Source organism: Balaenoptera musculus, chromosome 4 (assembly GCF_009873245.2).
Source record: "Balaenoptera musculus isolate JJ_BM4_2016_0621 chromosome 4, mBalMus1.pri.v3, whole genome shotgun sequence".
NCBI lineage: Eukaryota > Metazoa > Chordata > Mammalia > Artiodactyla > Balaenopteridae > Balaenoptera > Balaenoptera musculus.
Window position 1 is genome coordinate 9285125 of NC_045788.1, and position 27176 is coordinate 9312300.

General features: G+C 39.5%; 1 protein-coding gene and 1 long non-coding RNA gene across 10 annotated transcripts in view; one reads left to right on the forward strand and one right to left on the reverse strand.

Moving 5' to 3' along the window:
• Positions 1-27176, forward strand: part of TBC1D5 (TBC1 domain family member 5) — a 538946-nt gene that overhangs the window by 283419 nt on the left and 228351 nt on the right. For all 9 annotated transcript variants that reach the window (XM_036849871.1, XM_036849872.1, XM_036849873.1 and 6 more), the window contains 4 exons: positions 4709-4817; positions 6286-6375; positions 6476-6550; positions 7668-7735. In XM_036849871.1, the coding sequence (XP_036705766.1) occupies positions 4709-4817; positions 6286-6375; positions 6476-6550; positions 7668-7735 (342 nt within the window). The remainder of the gene's footprint in view (positions 1-4708; positions 4818-6285; positions 6376-6475; positions 6551-7667; positions 7736-27176) is intronic.
• Positions 1137-14039, reverse strand: LOC118894123. The gene is made up of 3 exons (XR_005019654.1): positions 13694-14039; positions 4872-5489; positions 1137-1194 (listed from the first exon to the last, which is right to left on the reverse strand). It is a non-coding gene; the product is annotated as an uncharacterized LOC118894123 (long non-coding RNA).

Here is a 27176-nt window from a genome sequence, read left to right on the forward strand (position 1 = left end):
AAGTATTCTACCCATCTTGTCTGCCTTAAAGACCACCTTCCTTTGACCTGGCCTTTAGTTCTACTGTTGCTCTAGTTACATCTCAAAGACGAGATGACGATGGTTGACTGGCTGACCTCGTAAACCACAGGGCCATCTCTGAGAGCTCCTGTTCCACCCCGCCCCCCCACCCCCGCAGCTTGTCTGTGACTTCTCGACCTTCCCTGTGGTGACGAGCCCTCCTCTGCTCCACTCAGCAACTTTATTATCAGTAAAAGCCAACGTAGCTCCTCTTGACCAAATATTGGAGATACTCAGTACTAGACTGTAGTAGTATGTAGTGTGTAGTCTATGAACTCTTCTCAGTTATTGTAATTGTCTGGGTTTCTTACGTTAGCTTCACAGAGACATTGTTTCCTGTCTAAATAAAGCCAGAAAATCGGGTAAAACCATCATATAAAATATATAGTATAAAGTTATTTTCTCTAGTGTATCCTCATTTGGGACAACAATTCAGAAATTTTTTATTCCAGAATTGCCTCATCATTTTTGCATTCTTTAGATTACAAAAATATTTAAACAATTAAATTGAGAAGGTGCTAATAACCAGTTTCATACTAATTTTATGTGCGTATATTGGGAAAATACATTAAAATATATAATTAGAAATAGTTATCTCCTTATGATCATCAGCTGTATTTCTTCACTGCAAATTCTAGTTGATTCCCATGTCAACAAAAAAAATTAATTGCAAGAGCCTTAACTACCTAAATAGTTCTTCTTAAATGAAAGGCATCCATTGCTGCTGCAAAAATTAATTTCACTTATTTAGAAATTATTGTAGTGTTCATGGCCAATGAATGTTCTTCCCTGAGGAGCACAGAGGTGTTCCCAGAATCCTGAACACAGTGCTTCCAGGGCAGCCACTACTAATCTGCTAACATTGGCAGGGGAAATGAAACAGCCCATTCCTGCCTCCTCTTGCTTAGATGCTGGTTACGTTTTCAGGGACCCAGTGCCTGCAATGCAGAGTCGTTGCCACTAGATGGCACTAGTGCGTTATCCAGAGAGTTTTTAAGACCCAGTTTCCGTTTGAGGAGATTATGCACCTAAATGTCCCATGTGTTCTTAGCCACTCACAGCATCTGTTGACTTCCCTTCTCAGTCCAACTGGTGAAAACTTCTCTCTATGCTTTTGGACTTGATGTTCAAACTCTAAAAATGTAAGGAAGAAAATATAAGGTCGCATTCCTATCTTGCCTTGTTGCCAGGGACCATTTATGTCTTTTGATGTGTGGAGTATTATGCTTCCCTTTAGTGTTTTCAGCCATGTTATTCTGGAAGGTGCTTTTCCTAATTCTCATTCCATTTCTCTCTTGACAACTTATTTAACTTTTCTGGGCCTCAGTTTTGTCATTCATGGGGGGGGAGGGGTTAAAATTATTCACCCCAGGAGGGTTGTTGTAGAGGTTAAAAGTGATTTACCCAAAATATTATATATTTTGAATGGACTTTTTTTAAGCATTTTTGAATGGATTTTTTTTTTTAGCATTTTGAGAACACCACTGCTAGATTTTTGCTGTGACAGACTGTATGTTTTCCTATGTAAGACAAAGTTTAGCAACTACCTTTTCTTTATTTTTGTTAATTAAACTGCAAAATTCCACCACTGACTCCTCAGTACTTACTATTGTTTTCCCAGGTCTTCACCTGAGTTCAGGAGTGTTGTCCACCATTTGTATTTGTGATTGGAAAAAACTTTAATTTTTTTCCAGCTCCCTTCAAAGGGCTCAACTTTCCAACATTTTGTCCTCTATAGACTGTTTAACGTCTGGCAGCTCAGTTTTTAGGGTGGCATTTCAGTGCCTACGGGGATACTGTTTATCATTTTTTACACCGAGTTTTAATTTTTAGATATAAAATTATTTCACCCTCCTCTGCACCGCCAGAGTGCTTTGCCTTAATCATATGATTATTGGTTTACACATCCGTCTACTCCCTTAACTTTTTTAAATATGCTTTTTCAAATATCTCTGAGTGCTAAGCACACAGTAGGCACTGAATAAATGTTTATTATGTTTACTCTGTATCACAGTTTATTAATGAAACACCATCCCGTAGAAGAGAAAGACAATTAATACGTTTTCTTGTGGCCTTTATATACCTCTGTTGTTAGAGCTCTCCATCAGTTTGAGATTTGTGCCTTAATTGGAACTATGAGTACCTATGAATAAATTTAAACGATTGTGAATTTCAGAGAGAATGTTTCCATTTCACATGCCTCAGTCTCCTTTATTCTTTACCAACACGGTAATCAAGGCACAGGGTGTTATTTGAGCTAACAAATAACTATCCTTTATTATGTAAGTGGTGTGTAACTTGACCTTGAAAGGCTCCTGACCTTGACAAGATGGCAATGAATCTAGCCACCAGCTGTGTCTACTTTCACAATGTCTTGGTACCTGTGAATAGGAGCTGATTTTGGAAGAGGCTGGAGGAGTCGTTGCCTCACACTTTACCTCTCTGATCGGGAAGGTATTGGCGTTTTCAGGCCACGGAACTGCATGGTCTCGGACAAATTATTCCATTTGAAATCTGTGCTTTCTGTTCATAGACCACAAGCTATTTAAACATAGGCATGTTTTCGGAGATGTACTCCTGTAACGTTCTTTGTACTCGTTTTTTATCTCATCTTTGAGTATTACTCCAAACTGTATAAAAACAAAACTTGAACAGTGAGATGTGGGTAATATACGTGAAACTGTTGGGAAATGGATAATGTATTTAAAATATGATAGATAATACAAATGGCCAAAAGTGATGTTCCAAAAACTCAAGAATTCAGTGAACATTTCTTTGAACTTGGAGTGGCTAAGAATTACTTAAGCCTGAAAACAATGGAAAGAGCATCAAGAGGAAATAAATGTTAGGTTTAAATTATACACAAAAAGCTTCAGCATGTTGAAAATCAAAATAATTGTGTTAAAAATACGTATATATGGCAGACAAAGGTGTGATGTCTTTAATGTATGAAGAACTCCTCTCGGAACAATCAGCCCAAGACAACAAGATAAAAGCTGTGTTATAATTATTATTAATAATAATATTAATTTTCTAAAATGTTATGATATGCCAGTCCCCTTCTAAGGACTGTTCACATATTTTAATTCTCATAATAATTATTTGAGGTAGATGCTATAATTATTATTCCATTTTACAGAAAGGAAGTTTTAAAAAAGAAGAAATCAAATGGCCCAAAAGCATGAAAAATTTTCGGTTTCACTAATGATACAAAAGCAAGTGAAATCAAAATGAAATATTATTTTCTTTTATGAATAGGGTGATGGAAATAAGACATTTTCATGGAGTAGTGGTAGGAATTTCTTTCTTTCCAGCATAGGGTTGGCCTGTGTGTCGCGTTTGTCACACTTAGCCACAGGCCCCTTCTGGCAGAAGCTTGGCGCGGCTGGAGATCAGTGCTGCGGGGCTGAGGCTGGACGTTCTCCTGCTCGTGGCATTAGGGAACGTGCCATTGCCTCGGCCACTCTTCTGGAAAGCTCTGTGGGGAAGATGCAGCTTGCTCTGCAGTCAGGGTTTTGCACGTTAGGTGTGCAGTTGGTTATGATACCGGCTCTAAGATCGCCTTGTGTATGGCTGTCCTTTCTGAACACGAGTGGGGTCTGGCCAGCGACAACTGTGCATTACAGAGAAGGATGATTGAGGGGTTTAGAGGCTTTCTCTCGCGAGTTGGTCTCTGAAGAGATTGCCAGGCTTGCAGCTTTGATAATAAATTTTACATTATAAGTTTATTGTGGCATTATGGAATCTGAGAGAAACTTCATAAAGCTGCACTCAGTAGCCTCAACTGTTGACAAATGATTCTTGATGTTTAGTTTGGTACCAGACACAGGGAATATAGGTCTGCTTCCTTTATTCAAACTCAGTAAATGGTTTGGGACAATTAATTTCCAGTTGTTTCCCGGTAGGGCAGATTTACTTGTATATTAATGAGGCACAGGTGTTGGGCCCCTGGTGTCTGCATGCCTGGGAGGTATATTTCAGTTGTTTATCTCCTCAGCCGTAGGGACGGGCGGCGGGGTACTCAAGCTTGCCTTTCACAGTTTTTACAGTGAGGCTTTTTAATTTTTTTGATGTTTTTTTCACATTTGCCTGCACCTGTTAAAATTTTAAAACTGATCGTGTGGAAAGAAGTTGCAGAGATTTCAATAGTAAATAGTACTAAAAACTAAAGAAAGTAGTGTTCTATGTAACTGCCCAGCTTGACATGAAAGAAAAATGAGTTGATTTAATGAGATATTTCAGGTTGAGAAGCCAATACGATCAATGGCCCACTTTTTGGTTGTGTATTTTTGGAGCAGGTATATCTTTGTCAATGGCTAAAGCAGTCATATACTTATATTAATATTCATTTTTTTCTTGTTGATTCACTGAACTGCAGTACCATCATTTTAGAGGCAGTGGAATAGCCTCCATAGACATTATGAATTTCAGTAGCTGGCATAATTATAGCGATCTACATATTCATTAAATCTACTAAAGAACTCTGTCCAAAAAGACAGCCATGCGTTCAGAAACAGTACACAAATAAATATATACGTTTTAAAAGTTGCATTTCTGAGACTTATTTAAAATTAAATTCCTGTAGCAGTCCTCTCCAAGCAGAGAATTTTAACAAAAGGATCCCCATGCTTTGGTTTCTTGCATCTAGGAAAGAATGGGAAGAACTATTTGTAAACAACAATTACTTGGCAACAATAAGGCAGAAGGGGATTAATGGGCAGCTGAGAAGCAGCAGGTTCCGCAGCATTTGCTGGAAGGTAAGAAGAAAATATTTATTTACAGTTTGTGGTTGCAGTATATCAACACATTACCTGGTGCCCCGGAAGATCACCCATGCGGGGGATCACTGAATTTTCCAAGAGACTTCACTCTCGAGGTTTTGGCTATCCAGGTTTATCTTTCATAGGACATTTGCTAATAAGGTTGAACCACCTCAGTCCTGGATAACCGGCGATGGTGATGGAGTCATTTGAAATAACGGTCTTTTCATCCCATTTGATGGCGTGGAACTCAAGCAACGCCTTCCGGGTCCCCAGAGGCACTTGCAGAAATCCTTGCTGCTGGAAGGGGGTGTGCGTGCGTGTGAATGTTTCCAGGCTCCTGTTATATCAAGTGTCGTCATGTGGCCACCCTCCCTTTTTTCTTCACAAATAACAGGTGGAAAAGATTTTCCATATTTTTTGTCCTAGAAGCACCGAGAGAAGGGCAGCAAGAAGGAGAAGTGGAGGGAGATTAGGTCAGTCTCCTTCCAGAGAAAGCCCATCGGTCACCACATGAGTGATGATGAGCTAGAGTATCTCTTTCATCGCTTGGAAATCTGTCCCTTTTTGTTCTCTCAAAGTGAATCAATTTAGATTGAGACTCACTTTTAAAATGACTTCTCTTGAAAGTTGTTTAGGATTCATCTGCACAAGTTCAGCATACGGAGCCTGCAAGTGAAGACAGTAAGGAACACATAATGTAGTAGACAGTTTGAAATTTAATTATTTAGATTTAATAGTCGAAGTGCATTTTTCTTGCGTTTGGTGCAGGCAGTGGAGGCAGGGGTTGTGCTGCTCGGCTGTTTGTACCAGGAGGTTTGGGCCCACCCCCAACTCCTTGTCGTTGAACTTCTGAAGTCTCCTTCATTCGCTAAAAGTAAACTCAAACCCAGATTTTTTTTAATGTTGTATTAAGCTAAATTAAATCAAATTTGTCTTTTTAAGAATGCTTGTTATTTTCATAAGCTGACTGCTAGTTGTAAATTACGTTTTCTGCTGTAGAAGGAACGGCTTCAGTGCTCAGGCTGTGTCCTCAGATTGTTCCTCTCTGTCCTTTACCTGCGTGTTTGAAGACAGACCTGAAACCTTGAAACTACAAATTGGACCTTGCGCCTGTTAATACACCCCAGCAGCCCCCCCTTAATATAAGAATGTAAAACAGAATTGTACTTGAACCTCAATGAATTTTTCTTGTTCACTTTTATTATAAATTTGGAGGGGAGGTTGATTCCATCTTGTGATGTAGCTTTTGGGATCTTGTTCTTTGGCCTTTGTTCACTTTTGGAATTGTCCAAATTTATATATTTCTTAAATACCCCCAAATATAATTGACTGAGGATTGGAATGGTAACATGAATAGGAATATCTTCTTCAGTTTTCAGGTGGTGCCATTTGCCATAGTTTGATATTTTACTTCTCAGGATTTTTATAAAAGTTTCCTTTTTTTTTTTTTTTTTTTTGACAGCTCTTTCTTTGTGTTCTTCCTCAAGATAAAAGTCAGTGGATAAATAGAATTAAAGAATTAAGAGCATGGTATAGCAACGTTAAAGAAATAGTAAGTTGTACTTTAATTAATGGAATTGTTTTCTTAAGTATGCTTTGGAGTCCAGTAGCCTCTGATCTTTGCATCTGTGTTTTCTCTCTTTCTTTCCCAGCACATCACAAACCCGAGGAAGGTTGTTGGCCAGCAAGACTTGATGATCAATAATCCCCTTTCCCAGGATGAAGGGGTAAAGTCTGTCTTTATTCATATCTCAACCGCTTTTGCCCGTAAGAGTATGCTTATGTCTTGTTATCCATCACCACGAAAGCAGTGTTATTCCACACCAATTATTATTATTTTTTTACCCCGCGTGCTATACCGCCTAAAACCAGATGGCCTTTATTCCGTGCTGTGTATGGACAGTGTTGTAGGAAGCCAGTGGTCTATTTCTGGGGAAGGGCACTGCCAAGAAGAGGCCCCAGGGGTCTGCAAGAGCCGAGGGTCAGAGAGAAGAGCACGAAGAAGATGAGGGTAGAACTGTCCTCCCAGGGTCGCAGGGGGGAGCGGGAAGGCTGCGGAGAGCCTCCCTTCCTGACAAAGGTAGAGAAGGCTTCACCTGGGAGGACCAGGTCACACGAAGGAAAGCAACTGTTTGTAGTGAATATGTGAACAAGTTTTTAAAGATCACGAAAAAGATCGGGCCCACGAGGAGTAATTACTACCTCAGAGGTATTGATTGTGTAACTGCTTCAGTTGCTGCTCTAATTCCTATTTCCGTGTTAACGAACTCTTCTTTTTCTCTGTTTTCTACATAACGTTAACATTTCTTTTTCCTGATACATGTACTTATTCTAATATAGTCTATGGTATAGCAGCATGAAATATGAAGCAATTTTTAAAACTTTAAGTTCACATTTTAAAAAGTACATAAAGATCTATTTGATTATAAAACCAGAGCCTAGTAGAAAATGTTACATATCTTTCTTAGTGCGTTGGCAGTTCAGGTCAGGTTCAAGTGTGACCGCTTGGCCTATGGGCCTCCTCTAATCCAGGCGGACCTTTTTGTTGTTGTAGGGGTAGCAGCAGATGTATAGCAATAAAAGTATCATTCACTTTAAACAGGTAGTAGAAAATTTTAAATGTACACAGTAATATCACTGGAAAAGTTGATGTTAGAATAAGGATGTGTTTCTGAGATTAAAGTAGATTTTAATAAAAATTTTTCCAGGTTCAGGTTTGCTATCTGCAATGTAAAATCATAACTCAGAGAGGGATAAATTTAATCATTTAATTATTAAATTGAGATCATGAAAGTCAAGCAAAGTTGTGGTATTATTTTAAATAGGTTGCTTTCCTTATTCCAGAGTCTTTGGAACAAATTCTTCCAGGATAAAGAACTTCGGTCAATGATTGAACAAGATGTCAAAAGAACGTATGTAGAACTACTTACAGGTTACTTTCAGTAATTCAAACTGGCATTACCTCTTTGCAGTTTTAGCAAAATATACAATCTTAATTGAATGCAGTATTCTACTTGTGTTAACAGTTATTTGGGCCACAGTTTGATAATAATAATTACTTTCTATTCTTAAAGTATAGATTTTTGTGTTCCCTTTGTCAAAGTAAATTACATTTATAATATTAAAATAATATGTAAATACTTAACTATTTAAATCAGTTTTTCAGTTCCCAATGATTATTTGAAGTCATGTGCTCTGATTTAGGTTATATTTTATAGTCTTAATACTGGTTTTGCTAAAAAAAATTATCTTTTGCTTTACACCTTTGAATCCCTTTCTAATCAAATTACTTTTTAAATGACAACTATTATTTTTACCCCCCCTTATTTCTCGTCCTCTTGACACCATTCAGGTTTGCAAACAACTCTGTCTACTCAATATTTACTATATGAAGATTGGTTCTTTATTTAGCATGTAGTTAATGTCTATAACTTTTATATATTGGACCTCATCTTTTTGGGTCATGTAGTGAGAATTACATGGAATTTGTGTAGGAAGAGCCCAGGGTAAGTTCTAGCAATGTATGCTATAATCCTGGGCAAATTAATTTCAACAAACATCGTTCGCCCTTAGGTGTCTGTTTCCGTAAAACAAGGATAAGAGTAACCACCTCAAGGGATTGTTATAGATTAACATGTTGATAATGGTAGTAAATTAGATGTGTTTATACTTTAAACTGCGAACTACATAAAGGTTAGTAAATTTGAGTTCATCATTGGGATCTGGGACGAGCCAGGTATGTGCAGAGTCCTGAATCCACTGCTTCCTTCCAGGTCCTCCTACGGCTCTGCTTGTCTGCCCCACTCCTGGTTCAAGTCCTGCTCCCCTAGTGCAATGTCAGGGCCACTGGCTCTCTGACATTCATCTCTTTCCAGGTCCCAAACAGAATAATCAGATGACACGGCCTTTTATAAGGTTATACTACATATTTAACAAATGAGATTTTCTATTTTAAAATGGAAATAATTCAGAGGAGTCATGAGTTCAGAGAACAGCAAAACCATAGCTAACTGGCCGTGATGGTGGGTTGGAGGTGTGAGGTAGGGATCATTTTGATGAGCTTGCTTAGGACTGAGGACTAAGCAGTGATAGGGAAGCTACCCTCCAGTGTCAGGTGGTGGTGCTGGATCTCTAGTAGGTGCTTTCAGAAGGCAGAATGCTGCTGTACTGGTTCCCGGGAGGCACTCAGTAAATGTCTTTTGGGTAAAACAAAAGGGTGAATTTCCTCACCAATCATTTAGGGAGCCAGCTGGGTAATCAGTGGCAATAAAACAGACCTCATAAAAGCAAAAGGCACGGTATATATTGCTAACCAAGCAGTCAAGGTATCTGTTTTGGAAAATGCCGGGCAGTTATCTTAGAAAACTTGACAGCTTCTGTTTAAGAAGGGTTTTAGTCAGTGTCCTCTACTGTTACCAAATGGAAGTGGACATGCCATGGCACTGGGGCAGAGTCACACACTAGCGGCCACATGGGCCAGATTGGCCAAAAGAAATAGGAAAAAAAAGAGGAAGGCAAAGAAAAAAAGTTGGATGGCCAAACCAAACAGGAAGTGGCGTTGGGAGCCTCTTCATCATTTTGGTTCCTTAGCTCAAACGTTTCTGCTTTGCTGTGTGAGAAAATGTTATTTCTCAAAAGCTATATTCTTGTAACTATTTGGTTTTATATTTTCTATGTATTTTTCTTATAAATACGTATGTGTGTATGCGTGTAACACGCATACATGGCTATTTTTTTTTTCCCTTATGATTTGTCTTCACTGGTGCATTTTAGTTAAGTTGGCAAACCCGAGATGCAGGGAAGGCTGCTAGGAGGCCTATAGTTCATAGCCTGGGAGGGGGAGGTTACAGACCTGCTTCCCCAGAAGGCTCTCCCAATGGCTCTCCCCTACATTTAGAGGAAGTCTCCTTGCCATCTGTGTATAAATTTGGGGACAGGTAACTTAGCTTGTAAGGTAAGGGTGTCCGTCTTATTTTAAAGCCACCAAATTGCCTAATAAAAGCTGAATAGCTTGAATAATTTTACTGCTTTAGGCAATACACCCTCTTTATTTATTTATTTATTTATTTATTTATTTTTAACAAATTTCATTTATTTATTTTTTGGACGCGTGGCGCATGGGATCCTAGTTCCCTGACCAGGGATCCAATCCATGCCCCCTGCATTGAAAGCGCAGAGTCTTAGCCACTGGACCGCCAGGGAGGTCCCCATACACTCTCTTTAGAAGGCACTACGTGATCTCAAATGCATGGTTTTCAATCCAGTCAGTACAGCAGCTCATAGAGCAACAGGAGAAGAAAGGGAGACGCACAGCTCAGTGAATGTTACACGGTGTTACTCGTTCACTAGCATCTGTGAGGGAATTTGGTGTTCTTTGAGTGTATATTTTGCGGAATGTCTCCTCTGTTTCAGGCCTGTCCTTTCCCTGCGGGAACAGGGTGGTGAGTGAGACAGACAAGGGCCTGCCATCACAGGATGTACATTTCAGGGTGGGGTGCTGGGGAGTGAGACAGTGTGCCCGTCTAGATGAAGGGGGTGATGGTAGAGGGTGGTGATTGCTGTGAAGAAATCAAGCAGGATAATAGGACAGCTAGACGGGTGGCTGCTTTAAGAACAGTCATCGGCAACGGCATCTCTGAGAAGACGACATGTGAGCTGAGAAGTGACACATTTTAAAAAGCCAGCCATGTGAAGATGTAGGGGAAGCCCATTCCAGGCAGAGGGGGCAGCTGGTGCCGAGTCCGCAGTGAAAGTGGGCTGAGGGTTCAGAGGAACTGAAGGGAGGCCGCGGTGGCTGGAGGCGGGTGGTCGCAGTAGGGAGGCCTGAGAGGTGGTCCTGCCGGCCACAGTGAGGAGTTTGGGTTTGGTCCCACTTGGAGGATACTGAGCAGGGGTATGAGGTCTGAGAAGAGAATTCTGGCTGCCACGCAGTGGGGTGAAGGTGGACGTGAGCACGGCAGCTGGGAGGGCAGCCAGGAGTTGGTTGCCGTGTCCCAAGTTCAGTGGTGTCGGTGACATAGACTGAAGATGAAGATGGGAGGAGATGAGGTGAGGACATACATTTTATATTTTAAAATACAAATTAGGTGTCATTATTTGTAGCTTTCTCACATTCCTCGGTTCTATTCCACTGTTACTAGTCTGTTTTGGGTCCTTTTTACCTCTTACCTGGAGTTTCTTACTTGTTTAACTGTTTTCTTTGGATCTGTTAACTTTCTCTTCCAGTCCAGCCCACGTGTTACAGCCTTGTTTTCCCAAAGCACATTTCTAGTCGTGCTCCTACTTGCCTAATCTAAGACCTTCTGCGACTCTCTGTGGTTTGCAGAAGATGTACTTAACCCAGACTCCCAAACACACACACAGTTCCCTTTTAGGGCTTTCCAGTTACCTTTCTGTTATTGATTTCTCGTTTAATTTCACTGTGGTCTGAGGGCAGACACTGTATGATTTCTCTTCTGTCAAATTTGTTAAAGTGTGTTTTATGGTTCAGAATGGGATCTATCTCTGTGAACATTCCATGTGAGCTGGAGGAGAATGTGTACCCAGCTGTTGTTGGATAAAGTGGTCTGTAGATGTCAGTTAGATCCAGTTGATTGATGACGTTGCTGAGTTCAACTCGGTCCTTACTGGTTTTCTGCCTGCCAGGCCTGTCCATTTCTGTTAGAGGGGTGTTGAAGTTGCCAACCGTGATAGTGCATTCTTTTATTTCTCTTTCCGGTTTTATCGGGTTTTGCCTTGCATAGTGTGATGCTCTCTTACTAGGTGCATACCTGTTAAGGGTTGTATGCCTTCTTGGAGAATTGATCCCTTTATCATTATACAGTGTCCTTTCTTATCTTTTAACTAGTGTTAGCATGGTATGTTGTTCTCCATCTATTTACTTTTAATCTACATGTGTTGTTCTATTTAAAGTGGTTTCTTAAAGGCAACGTATAGTTGGGTCTTGTTTTTTTGATCCACTCTGACAATGTCTGTCTTTTAATTGGTGCGTTTAGGTGGTCTACATTGATGTTCAAAGTGATTACTGATATAGTTGGATTATTATCTGTCATATTTGTTACTGTTTTCTATTCATTACCTTGTTCTTTATTCCTATTTTTGTCTTCTACTCTTTTCCACCTTTCATAGTTTTAATTGAGCATTTTAGATTATTCCATTTTCTCTCCTTTCTTAGCATGTTGGTTATACTTCTTTTACTTTTTTTCTTAGTAGTTACCTGGGATTTTGCAATATACATTTCAGCAAACCCACTTTCAAATTACACTCTACCACTTCAAAGATAGTGTCAGTGCCTTATAATAGCAAAATAATTCTAATTCCTCCCTGCTGTCCCTTGTATGATTTCTGTCATTCATTTCACTTATACATAAGCATATGTAAGCATATGTATCCATATGTATATATACACACAGGCATGCATAATTGAATACATTGTTGGTATTATTATTTTAAACAAATTGTTATCTGTTATATCAGTTAAGAGCAAGAAAAAAGAAAGTTTTTATTTTACCTTTATTCCTTCTTAACACTCTTCCTTTATGTAGATCAGAGTCAGAAATTATTTTCCTTTTTTCTAAAGAACTTTTAAAATAATTTCTTGTAAGGCAAGTCTACTGACAGATTCTCACAATTTTTGCTTGTCTGAGAAAGTCTTTATTTCTCCTTCACTTTTGAAGGGTAATTTTGCGAGATACAGAATTCTAAGTTGGTGGGTTTCTTGCCTTTCAACACTTTAAATATTTCAGTTCACACTTTTCTGTCTTGCATGGTTTCTGAGGAGAAGTTGGATGTAATTCCTTATTCCTATGTAGGTAAGATGTTTCCCCCCTCCTTTGAGGACTTTATCTTTGATTTTCAGCAGTTTGCAAATGATATACCTAGGTGTCATTCTTTTGGCGTTTATCCTGCTTGCTGGTCTCTGAGCTTCCTGGTTCTGTGGTTTGGTAGCTGACATTAATTGGGGGAATTTCTCAGTTATTATTTCAAATAGTTCTCCTGTTCCTTTTTCTCTCTCTTCTCCTTCTGATATTTCCATGATGTGTATGTTACACCTTTTATGGCTGTCCCACAGTCTTTGGGTGTTCTCTTCTATTTTTTTGTCTCTGTTTTCTTTGCTTTTCAGTTGTTGAGGATTCTATTGAGATATCCTCTGGTGTAGATTCTTTTCTCAGCTGTGTCCAGTCTACTAAGGAGCCCATTAAAGGCATTCTTCATTTCTCTTACAGTGTTTTTGTATGTCTAGAATTTCTTTTTGGTTCTTGCTTAGGATTTCCATCTTTGGCTTACATTGCCTGTCTGTTCTTGCATGCTGTCTACTTTATCCACTAGAGCCCTGAGCATGTTAATCATACTTGTTTTAAATTCCTGATTTCCTAATTCCAGCATCCTTGCTTTCTTTGGTTCTGATGTTTGCTCTGTCTCTTCGAATCGTTTGTTTGTTTTTTGCTTTTTGTTATGCCTTGTAATGTTTGTTGTTGTTGTTTTATGATAGCCAGACATGATGTACTGGCTGAAGGAACTGCTGTAAGTAGGTCGTTAGTAATGTGGTGATAAGGTGAGGGGAGAGGGGAAGTGTTCTTTAGACTTACGACCAGTCTTTTAGGGATGTGCCTCTGGACTGTGCCCTTCACAAGTGTTTCTCAGGTCCCCCTCCCCACCTAGATGGGACAGGATGGCAGAGGGGGTTGGAGTTGGGTATTTGCCTTTCCCCAGGTCAGTTAGGGTCTGATGGTATCCCAGCAGGTTAGGCTCTGGTTAACTAGTCTTCCCTGCAGGCAGGCCTTGTTAAGAAGAGCAGAGTGCTCTATTCAGATTGCCCCCTTTTCCCCCTCCCCTGTTGGAAGCTGAGGGCATTTTTCTCTGATACTTACTGTGGGAACCTGGTCGAGCTCCTGGAAGTAAATCTCACAATATTGTGTGGGCCTCCCTGTGATGGGGTTTTCCTGGAGTTTTTGAACTCTCAGAGCTGTCCAGTGAGCTTCTAGCAATCTGTCAATTACAGTTCAGGTTTTCCTTCCCCAGCACTGTTTCCTGCCAGGGGTTTTGCTTGTGAGTCTTTGTTCTGGTAAGGGTGGCTCCCTGTATTTGCCTGTCTGTCTCTCCAATCTTGGGGACAGCGGTTTGCCCTGTGTCCTCGCCTCTCTTGGGAATCCAAGAAGAGCTGTTGATTTTTCAGTCTGCTCAGCTTTTTACTTGTTGTTAGGATAGAGTAGTGAAGTCCAAGCTACTTATATGCAGAACCAGAAAGCTGACGTCCCTCCAGAATTCCCTTTTAGACCAGTGCTCTGGCATTGTTTCCGGCACAGGTTTTTGCTTTCCATTTGCATTCCTCAGCTGCTCCTCTGCTGGAATTACACTTCCCCCCACTGCTCCCTGTTGGGGTCCTGACAGCTCATCCTTCAAGGCCTGAGTTCGTCACCACCCTGTTCATGAAGCATGTTCCAGTCTTCACAACTGGAAATAATTTGTGCCGATTCTGTGTGCCAGTGGCATTTTCTTAATAACTCTGTGATAATGTTACTTAAGTTTGTTTCGTCTTATATTTATTTAGACCTGCCAATGTATTCAATCTGCCAATGTGTTCGATACATTTATATTAATCTCCTTGGCACTGCAGATGCCAAGACAAATATGGCATGGGCCCTTAAGAAGCTCAAAGTCTAATAGAGAAAGCAGACCTAAAAAAAGTTACAGTGCAAAATAGCAATACTGTGATGGAAAGAGTATGCACAAGAGCTCTGGTGTCAGCCCAGGTCTCATCTTTCAGACCTAATGGTAACCCCTGGAGGGCATGGACCAAATCTTACTTCTGTCACACTGTGCAGAGTCAGGGTTATGCTTATTAATAAACGCTCTTTGATGGTGAATCTTATCACTGATGATCGGTATTGTTCAATTTTAGTAATAACAGTCTCTAACATTTTCAATCTTCAGAAACATAAACACACTTAAAAAAATACTTTTGTCAGCCTTCTAGTCTGAGTTTAAACAAGATAATTGCGTCTCGTGAGCTGTGTTGTTGCCATCATTATTGAATGTATTCGATCTGAATATGTCACTGTATTAAATGTCATCTCCTCTTTCAACTAATTTTAATATTCTTTTCTTCTACTAACTCTTTTTTGCCTCAAAGGGTTTTGTATTCATTTCAATTAATTGTTCCTTATCTCAACCTAATGAGGTTGTTACTGTTCTCATTTTTATTACTGAATGAAAAAAAACAGCTGAAAATCAAAAGGTAAATCAAGTAGCTTCCAATTTACAGCATTTCTAATTCAGAACTTGAATCGTCCATTCTGAACCAATTTTGCCATGCTTCAAAGGCTGTAACATTAAATGAAATTCAGTATTATTTAAAATGATGGGAAATATTGAGTTCAGGATAAAAGATCATTTCCATATTAGATACCAAAGAAGTCTGTTATTTGGTCTATCAAGGTCTAGTCTAAAAGTATATTTATAGTGTCTATAACATCATTTGAAAATTAACATATTTATAAGCTATTGCCAAACATATTTATAAGCTATGGCCCGTCTTTTCTTCAAATGCGTTCTCCCTCTCTCCTGAATTACATGATTAAAATTCTTTAACTTACTTTTATTATTGTAATGGTGCCTATGTTTAACAGTCGATCTGACTGCCTGTCGGGTTTCCAGGTCGTTGTCTTCAGTTTCTGGTCTTTCATGTTTCTGTTTATTGTAGGGTTCTTGGGGTTGGCAGTTCAGGCAGCTCACTCATAGTTCATTCCGCTCTGTCCCACTTGAATCTCCATGACATGGTTAGATCTTTAATGATCCAGCCTTCTCATCTGATGCTCCCTTTCATTTATATTTCCCATATGGGCCAAGCTTTAGATGTAATCTATTTCAGCAAACTTTCTTTCCTCAATTTTTTTTTATCTTGTCATTTGATATTTTGTGGATTCATTAATAATTGCTAACATTTTCTCTTTAAAACAACAGATGTAAAAATTCCTAATGTTGAGCATTTTTCCACACCGTTTTTTTTTTTTTTCTGTTAAAAAGAAAAAAGAAGGAAACAAGATGGCGGAGTAGAAGGACGTGCTCTCACTGTCTCTTGCGAAAACCCCAGAATCACAACTAGCTGCTGGACAGTCATCGACAGGAAGACACTGGAACTCACCAAAAAAGATAACCCACATCCAAAGACAAAGGAGAAGCCACAGTGAGACGATAGGAAGGGTGCAATCACAGTAAAATCAAATCCCATAACTGCTAGTTGGGTGACTCACAAACTGGAGAACACTTATACCACAGAAGTCCACCCACTGGAGTGAAGGTTCTGAACCCACATCAGGCTTCCCAACCTGGGGGTCCGGCAACGGGAGGAGGAATTCCTAGAGAATCAGACTTTGAAGGCTAGTGGGATTTGATTGCAGAACTTCGACAGGACTGGGGGAAACAGAGACTCCACTCTTGGAGGGCACACACAAAGTAGTGTGCGCATCGGGACCCAGGGGAAGGAGCAGTGACCCTGGGGGAGACTGAACCAGACCTACCTGCTAGTGTTGGAGGGTCTCCTGCAGAGGCGGGGGGTGGCTGTGGCTCACCGTGGGGACAAGGACACTGGCAGCAGAAGTTCTGGGAAGTACTCCTTGGCATGAGCCCCCCCAGAGTCTGTCATTACCCCACCCAAGAGCCCAGGTAGGCTCCAGTGTTGGGTTGCCTCAGGCCAAACAACCAACAGGGAGGGAAGCCAGCCCCACCTATCAGCAGTCAAGTGGATTAAAGTTTTACTGAGCTCTGCCCACCAGAGCAACAGTCAGCTCTACCCACCACCAGTGCCTCCCATCAGGAAACTTGCACAAGCCTCTTAGATAGCCTCATCCACCAGAGGGCAGACAGCAGAAGCAAGAAGAACTACAGTCCTACAGCCTGTGGAACAAAAACCACATTCACAGAAAGATAGACAAGATGAAAAGGCAGAGGGCTATGTACCAGATGAAGGAACAAGATGAAACCCCAGAAAAACAACTAAATGAAGTGGAGATAGGCAACCTTCCAGAAAAAGAATTCAGAATAATGATAGTGAAGATGATTCAGGACCTCGGAAAAAGAATGGAGGCAAAGATCGAGAATGAAAACTACACTAGAAGGAATCAATAGCAGAATAACTGAGGCAGAAGAACAGATAAGTGACCTGGAAGACAGAATGGTGGAATTCACTGCTGCAGAACAGAATAAAGAAAAAAGAGTGAAAATAAATGAAGACAGCCTAAGAGACCTCTGGGACAACATTAAACACAACAACATTCGCATTATAGGGGTCCCAGAAGGAGAAGAGAGGGAGAAAGGACCTGAGAAAATATTTGAAGAGATTATAGTCAAAAACTTCCCTAACATGGGGAAGGAAATAGCCACCCAAGTCCAGGAAACACAGAGTCCCATACAGGGTAAACCCAAGGAGAAACACGCCAAGACACATAGTAATCAAACTGGCAAAAATTAAAGACGAAGAAAAATTATTGAAAGCAGCAAGGGAAAAACGGCAGGTAACATACAAGGGAACTCCCATAAGGTTAACAGCTGATTTCTCAGCAGAAACTCTACAAGCCAGAAGGGAGTGGCATGATATACTTAAAGTGATGAAAGGGAAGTACCTACAAACAAGATTACTCTACCCAGCAAGGATCTCATTCAGATTCGATGGAGAAATCAAAAGCTTTACAGACAAGCAAAAGCTAAGAGAATTCAACACCACCAAACCAGCTCTACAACAAATGCTAAAGGAACTTCTCTAAGTGGGAAACACAAGAGAAGAAAAAGACCTACAAAAACAAACCCAAAACAATTAAGAAAATGGTAATAGGAACATATGTGTTGATAATTACCTTAAACATGAATTTAAGGACGTTTAACCAACCAAAAGACACAGGCTCACTGAATGGATACAAAAACAAGACCCATATATATGTTGTCTACAAGAGACCCACTTCAGACCTAGGGACACATACAGACTGAAAGTGAGGGGATGGAAAAAGATATTCCATGCAAATAGAAATCAAAAGAAAGCTGGAGTAGCAATACTCATATCAGATAAAATAGACTTTAAAATAAAGAATGTTACAAGAGACAAGGAAGGACACTACATAATGATCAAGGGATCAATCCAAGAAGAAGATATAACAATTATAAATATATATGCACCCAACATAGGAGGACCTCAATACATAAGGCAACTGCTAACAGCTATAAAAGAGGAAATCGACAGTAACACAGTAATAGTGGGGGACATTAACACCTCGCTTACACCAATGGACAGATCATCCAAAATGAAAATAGATAAGGAACCAGAAGCTTTAAATGACACAATAGAACAGATAGATTTAATTGATATTTATAGGACATTCCATCCAAAAACAGCAGATTACACTTTCCTCTCAAGTGCGCATGGAACATTCTCCAGGATAAATCACATCTGGGTCACAAATCAAGCCTCAGTAAATTTAAGAAAATTGAAATCATATCAAGCATCTTTTCTGACCACAATGCTCTGAGATTAGAAATGAATTACAGGGAAAAAAACGTAAAAAACACAAACACATGGAGGCTAAATGATACATTACTAAATAACCAAGAGATCACTGAAGAAATCAAAGAGGAAATCAAAAAATACCTAGAGACAAATGACAATGAAAACACAATGATCCAAAGCCTGTGGGATGCAGCAAAAGCAGTTCTAAGAAGGAAGTTTATAGCTATACAAGCCTACCTCAAGAAACAAGAAAAATCTCAAATAAACAATCTAACCTTACACCTAAAGGAACTAGGGAAAGAAGAACAAACAAAACCCACAGTTAGCAGAAGGAAAGAAATCATAAAGCTCAGAGAAGAAGTAAATGAAATAGAAACAAAGAAAACGATAGCAAAGATCAATAAAACTAAAAGCTGGTTCTTTGAGAAGATAAAACTGATAAACCATTAGCCAGACTCATCAAGAAAAAGAGGGAGAGGACTCAAATCAATAAAATCAGAAATGAAAAAGAAGTTACAACAGACACCACAGAAATACAAAGTGTCGTAAGAGACTACTGCAAGCAACTCTATGCCAATAACATGGACAACCTGGAAGAAATGGACAAATTCTTTGAAAGTTTTACCTTCCAAGACTGAACCAGGAAGAAATAGAAAATGTGAACAAACCAATCACAAGTAATGAAGTTGAAACTGTGATTAAAAATCTTCCAACAAACAAAAGTCGAGGACCAGATGGCTTCACAGGTGAATTCTGTCAAACATTTAGAGAAGAGCTAACACCCATCCTTCTCAAACTCTTACAAAAAATTGCAGAGGAAGGAACACTCCCAAACTCAGTCTATGAGGCCACCATCATCCTGATACCAAAACCAGACAAAGATACTACAAAAAAAGAAAATTACAGACCAATATCACTGATGAATATAGATGCAAAAATCCTCAACAGAATACTAGCAAACAGAATCCAGCAACACATTAAAAGGATCATACACCATTATCAAGTGGGATTTATCCCAGGGATGCAAGGATTCTGCAATATACGCAAATCAATCAATGTGGTACACCATATTAACACACTGAAGAATAAAAACCATGTGATCGTATCAGTAGATGCAGAAAAAGCTTTTGACAAAATTCAACACCCATTTATGATAAAATCTCTCCAGAAAGTGGGCATAGAGGGAACCTACCTCAACATAATAAAGGCCATATACGACAAAGCCACAGCAAACATCATTCTCAATGGTGAAAAACTGAAAGCATTTCCTCTAAGATCAGGAACAAGACAAGGATGCCCACTTTCATCACTATTATTCAACATAGTTTTGGAAGTCCTAGCCACAGCAATCAGAGAAGAAAAAGAAATAAAAGGAATACAAATTGGAAAAGAAGAAGGAACACTGTCACTCTTTGCAGATGACATGATACTATACATAGAGAATCCTAAAGATGCCACGAGAAAACTACTAGAGCTAATCAATGAATTTGGTAAAGTTGCAGGATACAAAATTAATGCACAGAAATCTCTTGCATTCCTATATGCTAATGATGAAAAATCTGAAAGAGAAATTAAGGAAACACTCCCATTTACCATTGCAAAAAAAAGAATAAAATACCTAGGAATATACCTACCTAGGGAGACAAAAGACCTGTATGCAGAAAACTATAAGACACTGATGGAAGAAATTAAAGATGATACCAACAGATGAAGAGATATACCATGTTCTTGGATTGGAAGAATCAATATTGTGAAAATGACTAACTACCCAAAGCAATCTACAGATTCAGTGCAATCCCTGTCAAATTACCAATGGCATTTTTTACAGAACTAGAACAAAAAATCTTAAAATTTGTATGGAGACACAAAAGACCCCGAATAGCCAAAGCAGTCTTGAGGGAAAAAAACAGAGCTGGAGGAATCAGACTCCCTGACTTCAGACTATACTACAGAGCTACAGTAATCAAGACAATATGGTACTGGCACAAAAACAGAAACATAGATCAATGGAACAAGATAGAAAGCCCAGAGATAAACCCACGCACCTATGGTCAACTAATCTATGACAAAGGAGGCAAGGATATACAATGGAGAAAAGACAATCTCTTCAATAAGTGGTGCTGGGAAAACTGGACAGCTACATGTAAAAGAATGAAATTAGAACACTCCCTAACACCATACACAAAAATAAACTCAAAATGGATTAGAGACCGAAATGTAAGACCGGACACTATAAAACTGTTAGAGGAAAATATATGAAGAACACTCTTTGACATAAATCACAGCAAGATCTTTTTTGATCCACCTCCTAGAGTAATGGAAATAAAAACAAAAATAAACAAATGGGACCTAATGAAACTTAAAAGCTTTTGCACAGCAAAGGAAACCATAAAGAAGACGAAAAGACAACCCTCAGAATGGGAGAAAATATTTGCAAATGAATCAGCGGACAAAGGATTAATCTCTAAAATATATAAACAGCTCATGCAGCTCAATATTAAAGAAACAAACAACCCAATCCAAAAATGGGCAGAAGACCTAAATAGACATTTCTCCAAAGAAGACATATGGATGGCCAAGAAGCACATGAAAAGCTGCTCAACATCACTAATTATTAGAGAAATGCAAATCAAAACTATAATGAGGTATCACCTCACACCAGTTAGAATGGGCATCATCAGAAAATGTAGAAACAACAAATGCTGGAGAGGGTGTGGAGAAAAGGGAACCCTCTTGCACTGTTGGTGGGAATGTAAATTGATATAGCCACTATGGAGAATAGTATGGAGGTTCCTTAAAAAACTGAAAATAGAATTACCAGGGGATCCAGCAATCCCACTACTGGGCATATACCCAGAGAAAAGCATAATTCAAAAAGACACATGCACCCTAATGTTCATTGCAGCACTATTTACAATAGCCAGGTCATGGAAGCAACCTAAATGCCCGTCGACAGACGAATGGATAAAGCAGATGTGGTACATATATACAATGGAATATTACTCGGCCATAAAAAGGAACAAAATTGGGTCATTTGTTGAGACGTGGATGTATCTAGAGACTGTCATACAGAGTGAAGTAAGTCAGAAAGAGGAAAACAAATATCGTATATTAACACATATATGTGGAACCTAGAAAAATGATACAGATGAACCGGTTTGCAGGGCAGAAATTGAGACACAGATGTAGAGAATAAACGTATGGACACCAAGGGGGGAAAGTGGTGGGGGGGGGGTGGTGGTGGTGGTCGTGTGATGAATTGGGCGATTGGGATTGACCTGTATACACTGATGTGTATAAAACTGATGAGTAATAAGAACCTGCTGTATAAAATAAAATTCAAAAATTAAAAAAAAAAAAAAAAAAAGAAAACCCACAGATGTGTGCTGTCCAGTTTGGTAGCTACCAGGCACATGTGGCCATTTAAGTTGAAATTAATTTGCATTAAATAAGATAAAATATGTCTTCAGAAGCCACATCTCAAGTGCTAATGGCTACTTTAGAGGCCAGCACAGAGATCGGACATTCCTATCATCATAGGAAGTTCTACTGGACAGTGCTGTGTAAATAATTCATTGTTGTTATATTATTGTGCAGTATATGATAGGAATGTCTGCATTTTATTTTTTATTCATAGTGAACTTTTAGATATGACCTCTGCGCAATATTTGCTTTTGTTTCCTTTCTCTGCCCTTAAGAAACCTCCATGAATTTTTAAAGTGTACAAGTCTTATCTGAGTTTTTGATCAAATTTAGTTATTATGTTATATTGTAGTGAGCAGCTTGAAATTAGACTAGTTTGAAAATGTTTTCTATATTAATAATATACAAAAGTGATTTTACAAAGTTGTTTGTTTTTTTTTGTTTGTTTGTTTGTTTTCTTTTTCTTATTTAAAGTCCATCTTCTGCACAGTTCTCGTTTTTGTGAGAAGTACTGCCTGTTCCCTCGTCCAACATTGATTGTCACACTTTACAAAGTTAAGATACCCTAAATGTTGGTATCTTTTATCTTTTACACAGTTTCCTCCAAGCCTCTTTTTTTTTTTTTGCTTAAATAAAAACCAAATTCCTCAGGGAAAGAAGATTTTTACAAGCAATTTCGGAGCAGAATTGATTTTGGTGTGTGTTAATGCAGACAATCTGCCCAGTGTTAAAATGTTACAGAGAAAAAAACCCACACAAGCTGCCACATTCGTGTGATCACACCAAAATAGCAGCTTGTATTTATATTTTCAGTCTCCTCGAGGTGGACTGCAGGCACACACGAATGAGTGGCTGTACTTGGTGTTGTGTTGTGATTTTATTTGATGCAGGCACAGTACATGCTTGTGCGTTCACGACCAGCCTTCGCATATGCACTTGTTCACAGCCGCGAAAGTGAAAACTACAACACAAGCCGCTCTCTGTGAGTTGCCGGCAACCTGTGTGTGTGTTTCCTAAATATTAAAGAGGGGGAGAAACAAATTTTCAGGAACACAAGAAACAATTCTTCCGTCAAATGGCCTGTAGTCCTTCCTCATTTGACAACACTTAAGGTAAAAACAAAATATTGGATTCTCGTGGTTGCATATATATATTTAGAAATGTGTGTTTTCCTGTACTGCTCATGTTTTTGATGTGTATTTTTCTCATTTCTGTTCCATTTAAGCATGCAGATTCTTACCACACATTTGTTCCAATTTATGGGATATTTTTAAACTTTAAAAAAATTTTGTAGTCTTTGAGTGAAAATATAGGTGTATTTGCTGCAGTCGTGGTGCTTTGATTGGCGTCCTGGCGCTCCCTGTCTGTGGAATTCGGGAGCAGCGGTCCATGTAGTGGCAGCAGAGTTACATCACTCTGAGCAGCTGACCAGAAGAAGTTTTACTTTTGAGGTCCTCCTTGTTGTAAATTAAGCCAAAAATTTTTAGCACTATTTGTAGTTGTGGGTTCACATATTGATTATGAGAAGGTTAAAAAGTAAAGTCTGGGGGGGTGGCAAAGTAATGCCTCATCCTGAAACATTCCTAGCTGCCCTAGCCTGTACAGTAGGGTAACAGTATTATCGGAACTTTCACACATTTGGAATTGACACCGCTTAAGTACTTCAAGGGTAAATGCTTTCAATTGTTTTAAAATTTTTTCTTAATTGCTGAAAAAGTGCAAAATAAAGTCTGTATTTTCAGTGTGACAAAGCCTTGCACTTAAAGTGCATATTTCTATCTACCTATTTTTTTTCTTAATTTTTCACCTTTATGGTATGAGTAACAAGATTTTTTTTTTTTTTAATTTGAGACAGAGTGGCAGTGGGGTAGAGGGCTTGCTATGTTAACTCAGGGCATTGGAGAACTAGAAAGAACCTTGGATGGAAACCTCTATTTGGATGGTGACAGATACCACTCCCTGAAAGTCCAGCCTCAGCTGCCCTGTCCTCACTATCATTCTTTGATATTTCCTGTCATCCTAACCCTTCTGGTTTGTCTTCTCACCTGTATGGTGATTTCAAATTCCCACCTTCCCTGTTAGGCTCTTGGAGATTTTTCTGCTATCCTCTTGGGCTGGATCACACCCTTGTCATCACAACAGATTCCTACTTTCTTTCTGTTCACCTCCAGTTTATGGCCTGTGAAAGCTATATGTTGCTTATATATTCATTAGTTGCAAAAAACAAAGGTAGCAGAACTGTGGTCTGGCCTTTGTTATGCTTTGCCTTTTCACCTCCAGTCCTTGAGTTCATGATTTCATTCTCATTTTTCATTGGTTTGTTTATTTGTAGGTTTGTAGATTCATTTACTCATTCAACAAATACTACTTGAAAAATTACTATGTAGCAGCTACTATTCCGGACGTTGAGGATCCCGATAAGGAAAATAGTGCCTCTTCTGTTCAGTTGTAGACCCTGCGTATTTTATTGTAATATCTTCCTTTTAAAAATATCTGTAAAATGTCTACTTTCTTGCCTAGATTTTCTTAAGTACTTAGTTTTTCTGTTTTATATCTTTCATATTCCCCAGTACCCGGCATCCATAATAGGCATTTGTGTCATTGGTAGTCATCTACTTAAGTCCTTTTATTTTGCAAACGCGTAAAGTTGAAGCTCAGAAAGAATGACTTAAGAAAATACAACTTGTTAACGGCCGAAATGGAAATAACACCTGGGACTCCAGGTCTTTCCACAGATCTGTAACATGTTATGTTAATCTGGTTTGCCTGAATTTAACGCTTTTTCAGTTCTAGAAGCATTTGTCAAATTCTTCCTGTATGCAGAGCACTCTGTGGAGCACACAGGACATGAAAGCATGAGTGTTGTCTCAAATCTTATTCAGAAAGTTCTAGAGGTTCAATACATAGGTACTGTTTCTGCCCTCTGGGTTCATATGTTCTAATGTAGAGTTTCTCACCCTTGGGAGTATTGACCTTTTGGACCAATTAATTCTTTGTTGTGAGAGGCTGTCCCACGCAGTGAGGTGTTAAGCAGCAGCGTCCCTGACCTCTGGCTGCTGAAGGCTCCGTGGGGCATGGTTTTTAGATCTTTCCAGGGCATCAGGGTGTCTTGTCTGACAGGAGGGTTCTCTGATGCAGTGCTTTAGAGCTTTCTGAGATCTTAACAAAGTATTTTACATTCACACCCTTGGTTTCATCTTCAGACCTTGTTTTTCTGACGGTGTCTTACATTCGATCTTTGCCCAGAAGCAGTGTCTTAAGGCTTCATTTGTGACTAGAGAGGATGAGAAGGAGAACAGGTTGTATTTTCAAGCCCAGCAAGTCCCAGCACCTCTGTGTTGAGCAGTTCTTCCGCGTTCCTCCTTTTCCGTTCTACTGTAAATAAGAAGCAGCACCCGGCAGCAGCTTCAGCACTGCCTGGGCAGTCTCCTTGGCTAGATCACCCAGTGTATCAGGTACGTTTTCAGTATTCCAAACAACTAGAGGCTGCTGTGTTGTCAGTACATAATAAGGAATCTTTCCTCTCCACTTTTCTTGTGATGTTCTCCTCACTTAGATTTACGCCCTCACTGGCAGCCTCACGGGCTGTCTGGCTAATCGTCTCTTTCAGGTCCTTTAGTCTTTCACTGAGGTCTCTGCAAGGTCCTTCCAGCTGCTGTCCAGTCCTATAGACACCTCTACCACATATTTTATTGTTTTTTTAAAAACAGCCCAGTTTCAGGTATCCAAACCTCTGTTCATCATCTATTTGCCGTATAATACATCAACCAAAATGTAATCACTTGGAACTATAATCATGTATTGTATTTCATAGTTGCTGGAGATCAGGAGTTTGGGAGCAGCTGTGGTCCTGGCTCAGGGGTCTCTCCTGAGCTTGCAGTCAGGTGTCAGCTGGAGCTGCGGTCATGTGGGGTCCTAATGAGGGCTGGAGGACCCGTCCCTGTGGGTTCCTCTCCATGTGGGTCTCGCCATGGCACTGCTTAAGTGTCTTTTCTCCAGAGGATTCTTCCCCTAAAGCAAACAATCCAAGGAGGAAGGGCAGTGTGTTAAAGAATTGGCAGATGTATTTTTAAAACCACCACAATCCATATGTAGCTTCGCAAGTTTCCCAGATGACCTTTTCCATTCTGTCCAGCCGGAAGCGGAAATGTGGATGCGGCCTGATGGGGACTGAGGGAAGTGTGAATTTTGTGGTCACATGTCATGGCCACTCCCATCCCAGTGGCCACAGGTCACTGAAGAGGATGCTGGGAAGTTCAGTCCGGCCGTGTGCCTGGACTGAGGAGAAAGCAGGTTTGGTTGAATAGGGGGGATGGTGAAATCATCAACCAACGTAGGGAGGACAGGAATAAAAAATATGTAGTGTGCGTCCTTTCATTTTATATCAAATTGCTCCTCTATGGTTTTTGCGTGATTTTTTTTTTTTTCAGTTTTCCTTGAATAAAACAACAAACCAGAGAAAGGTATTATAGTTATTTTGGTGTTTAATAGTATTCTAGGGAGTTTTCATCCGCTCATTTTAAGTTTTAGATGGATGCTGGTAGTGAAGTTCTGGTTCTAAAGTACCGACATAGCATCAGTTATTGTTCCTTCAAACCCTCCTGTGCTGCTCCGTCCTCCTGCGTGACTATAAACCTTCCCTGAGGGCTTTATTTTTTCCCTTGGGGCATCTTATTGAATACTTGCATCTTCAGTAATTCAGCTGGGCCCAGTGCTTTGTCTGTTTTAATACTTCTAATTACCTAATTATGTACTATTATGCAGTGACAAAGCCCTTTGTCATTTCACTCTTTTCTTAACCCTTTTCTTGCTTAGGAAATGTTCTTTTTGTCTCTTTGTTGTCTGAGGAACTCTCCATCATAGACACCCCAGATATTTGCCTAGCTTCCCTTCATCCTCTGTCTGTGTTATGAGCGACCACAGCCCTGTGCGAAGTTTCTGCGTCTTTCCAGTTAGCTCCCATCAGGCACCTGGGTTCCTGGTTACTGGGTCTGACGTTGTTGTTTAGCTGTACTCCATCCCTCACCTCCTGACTCGTTCCCATATGCTGCAGTTGCATGGGAAGATATACAAAAGGCAAATAGAATAGTCGGGTTATCACAACCTACTTTCGTGACAGAATTAGTGCCATCTATCATTCATAGAGCTTAGATGTCCACAAGCATCCATGAGTAAATATAATGGAAACCAACTATGTTTTTCAAAATTATAGTGATCTGTACTTCAGGATAACTAAAAATTGACAAGGGTAAATTTTTCTTTATATATATGTATTTTAGATAATAATGAAAGAAAAAAGGATAGAGTTGTAGTCTTGCCATCTTACCACCTCTAATGAATTAATACATCTAGGCAATGATCATCGATCATCACAGAAAGAGAGAGAAGCTAAAAATGTATGCCTCCTGATGGAAGTACACAGTACCATCTGTACC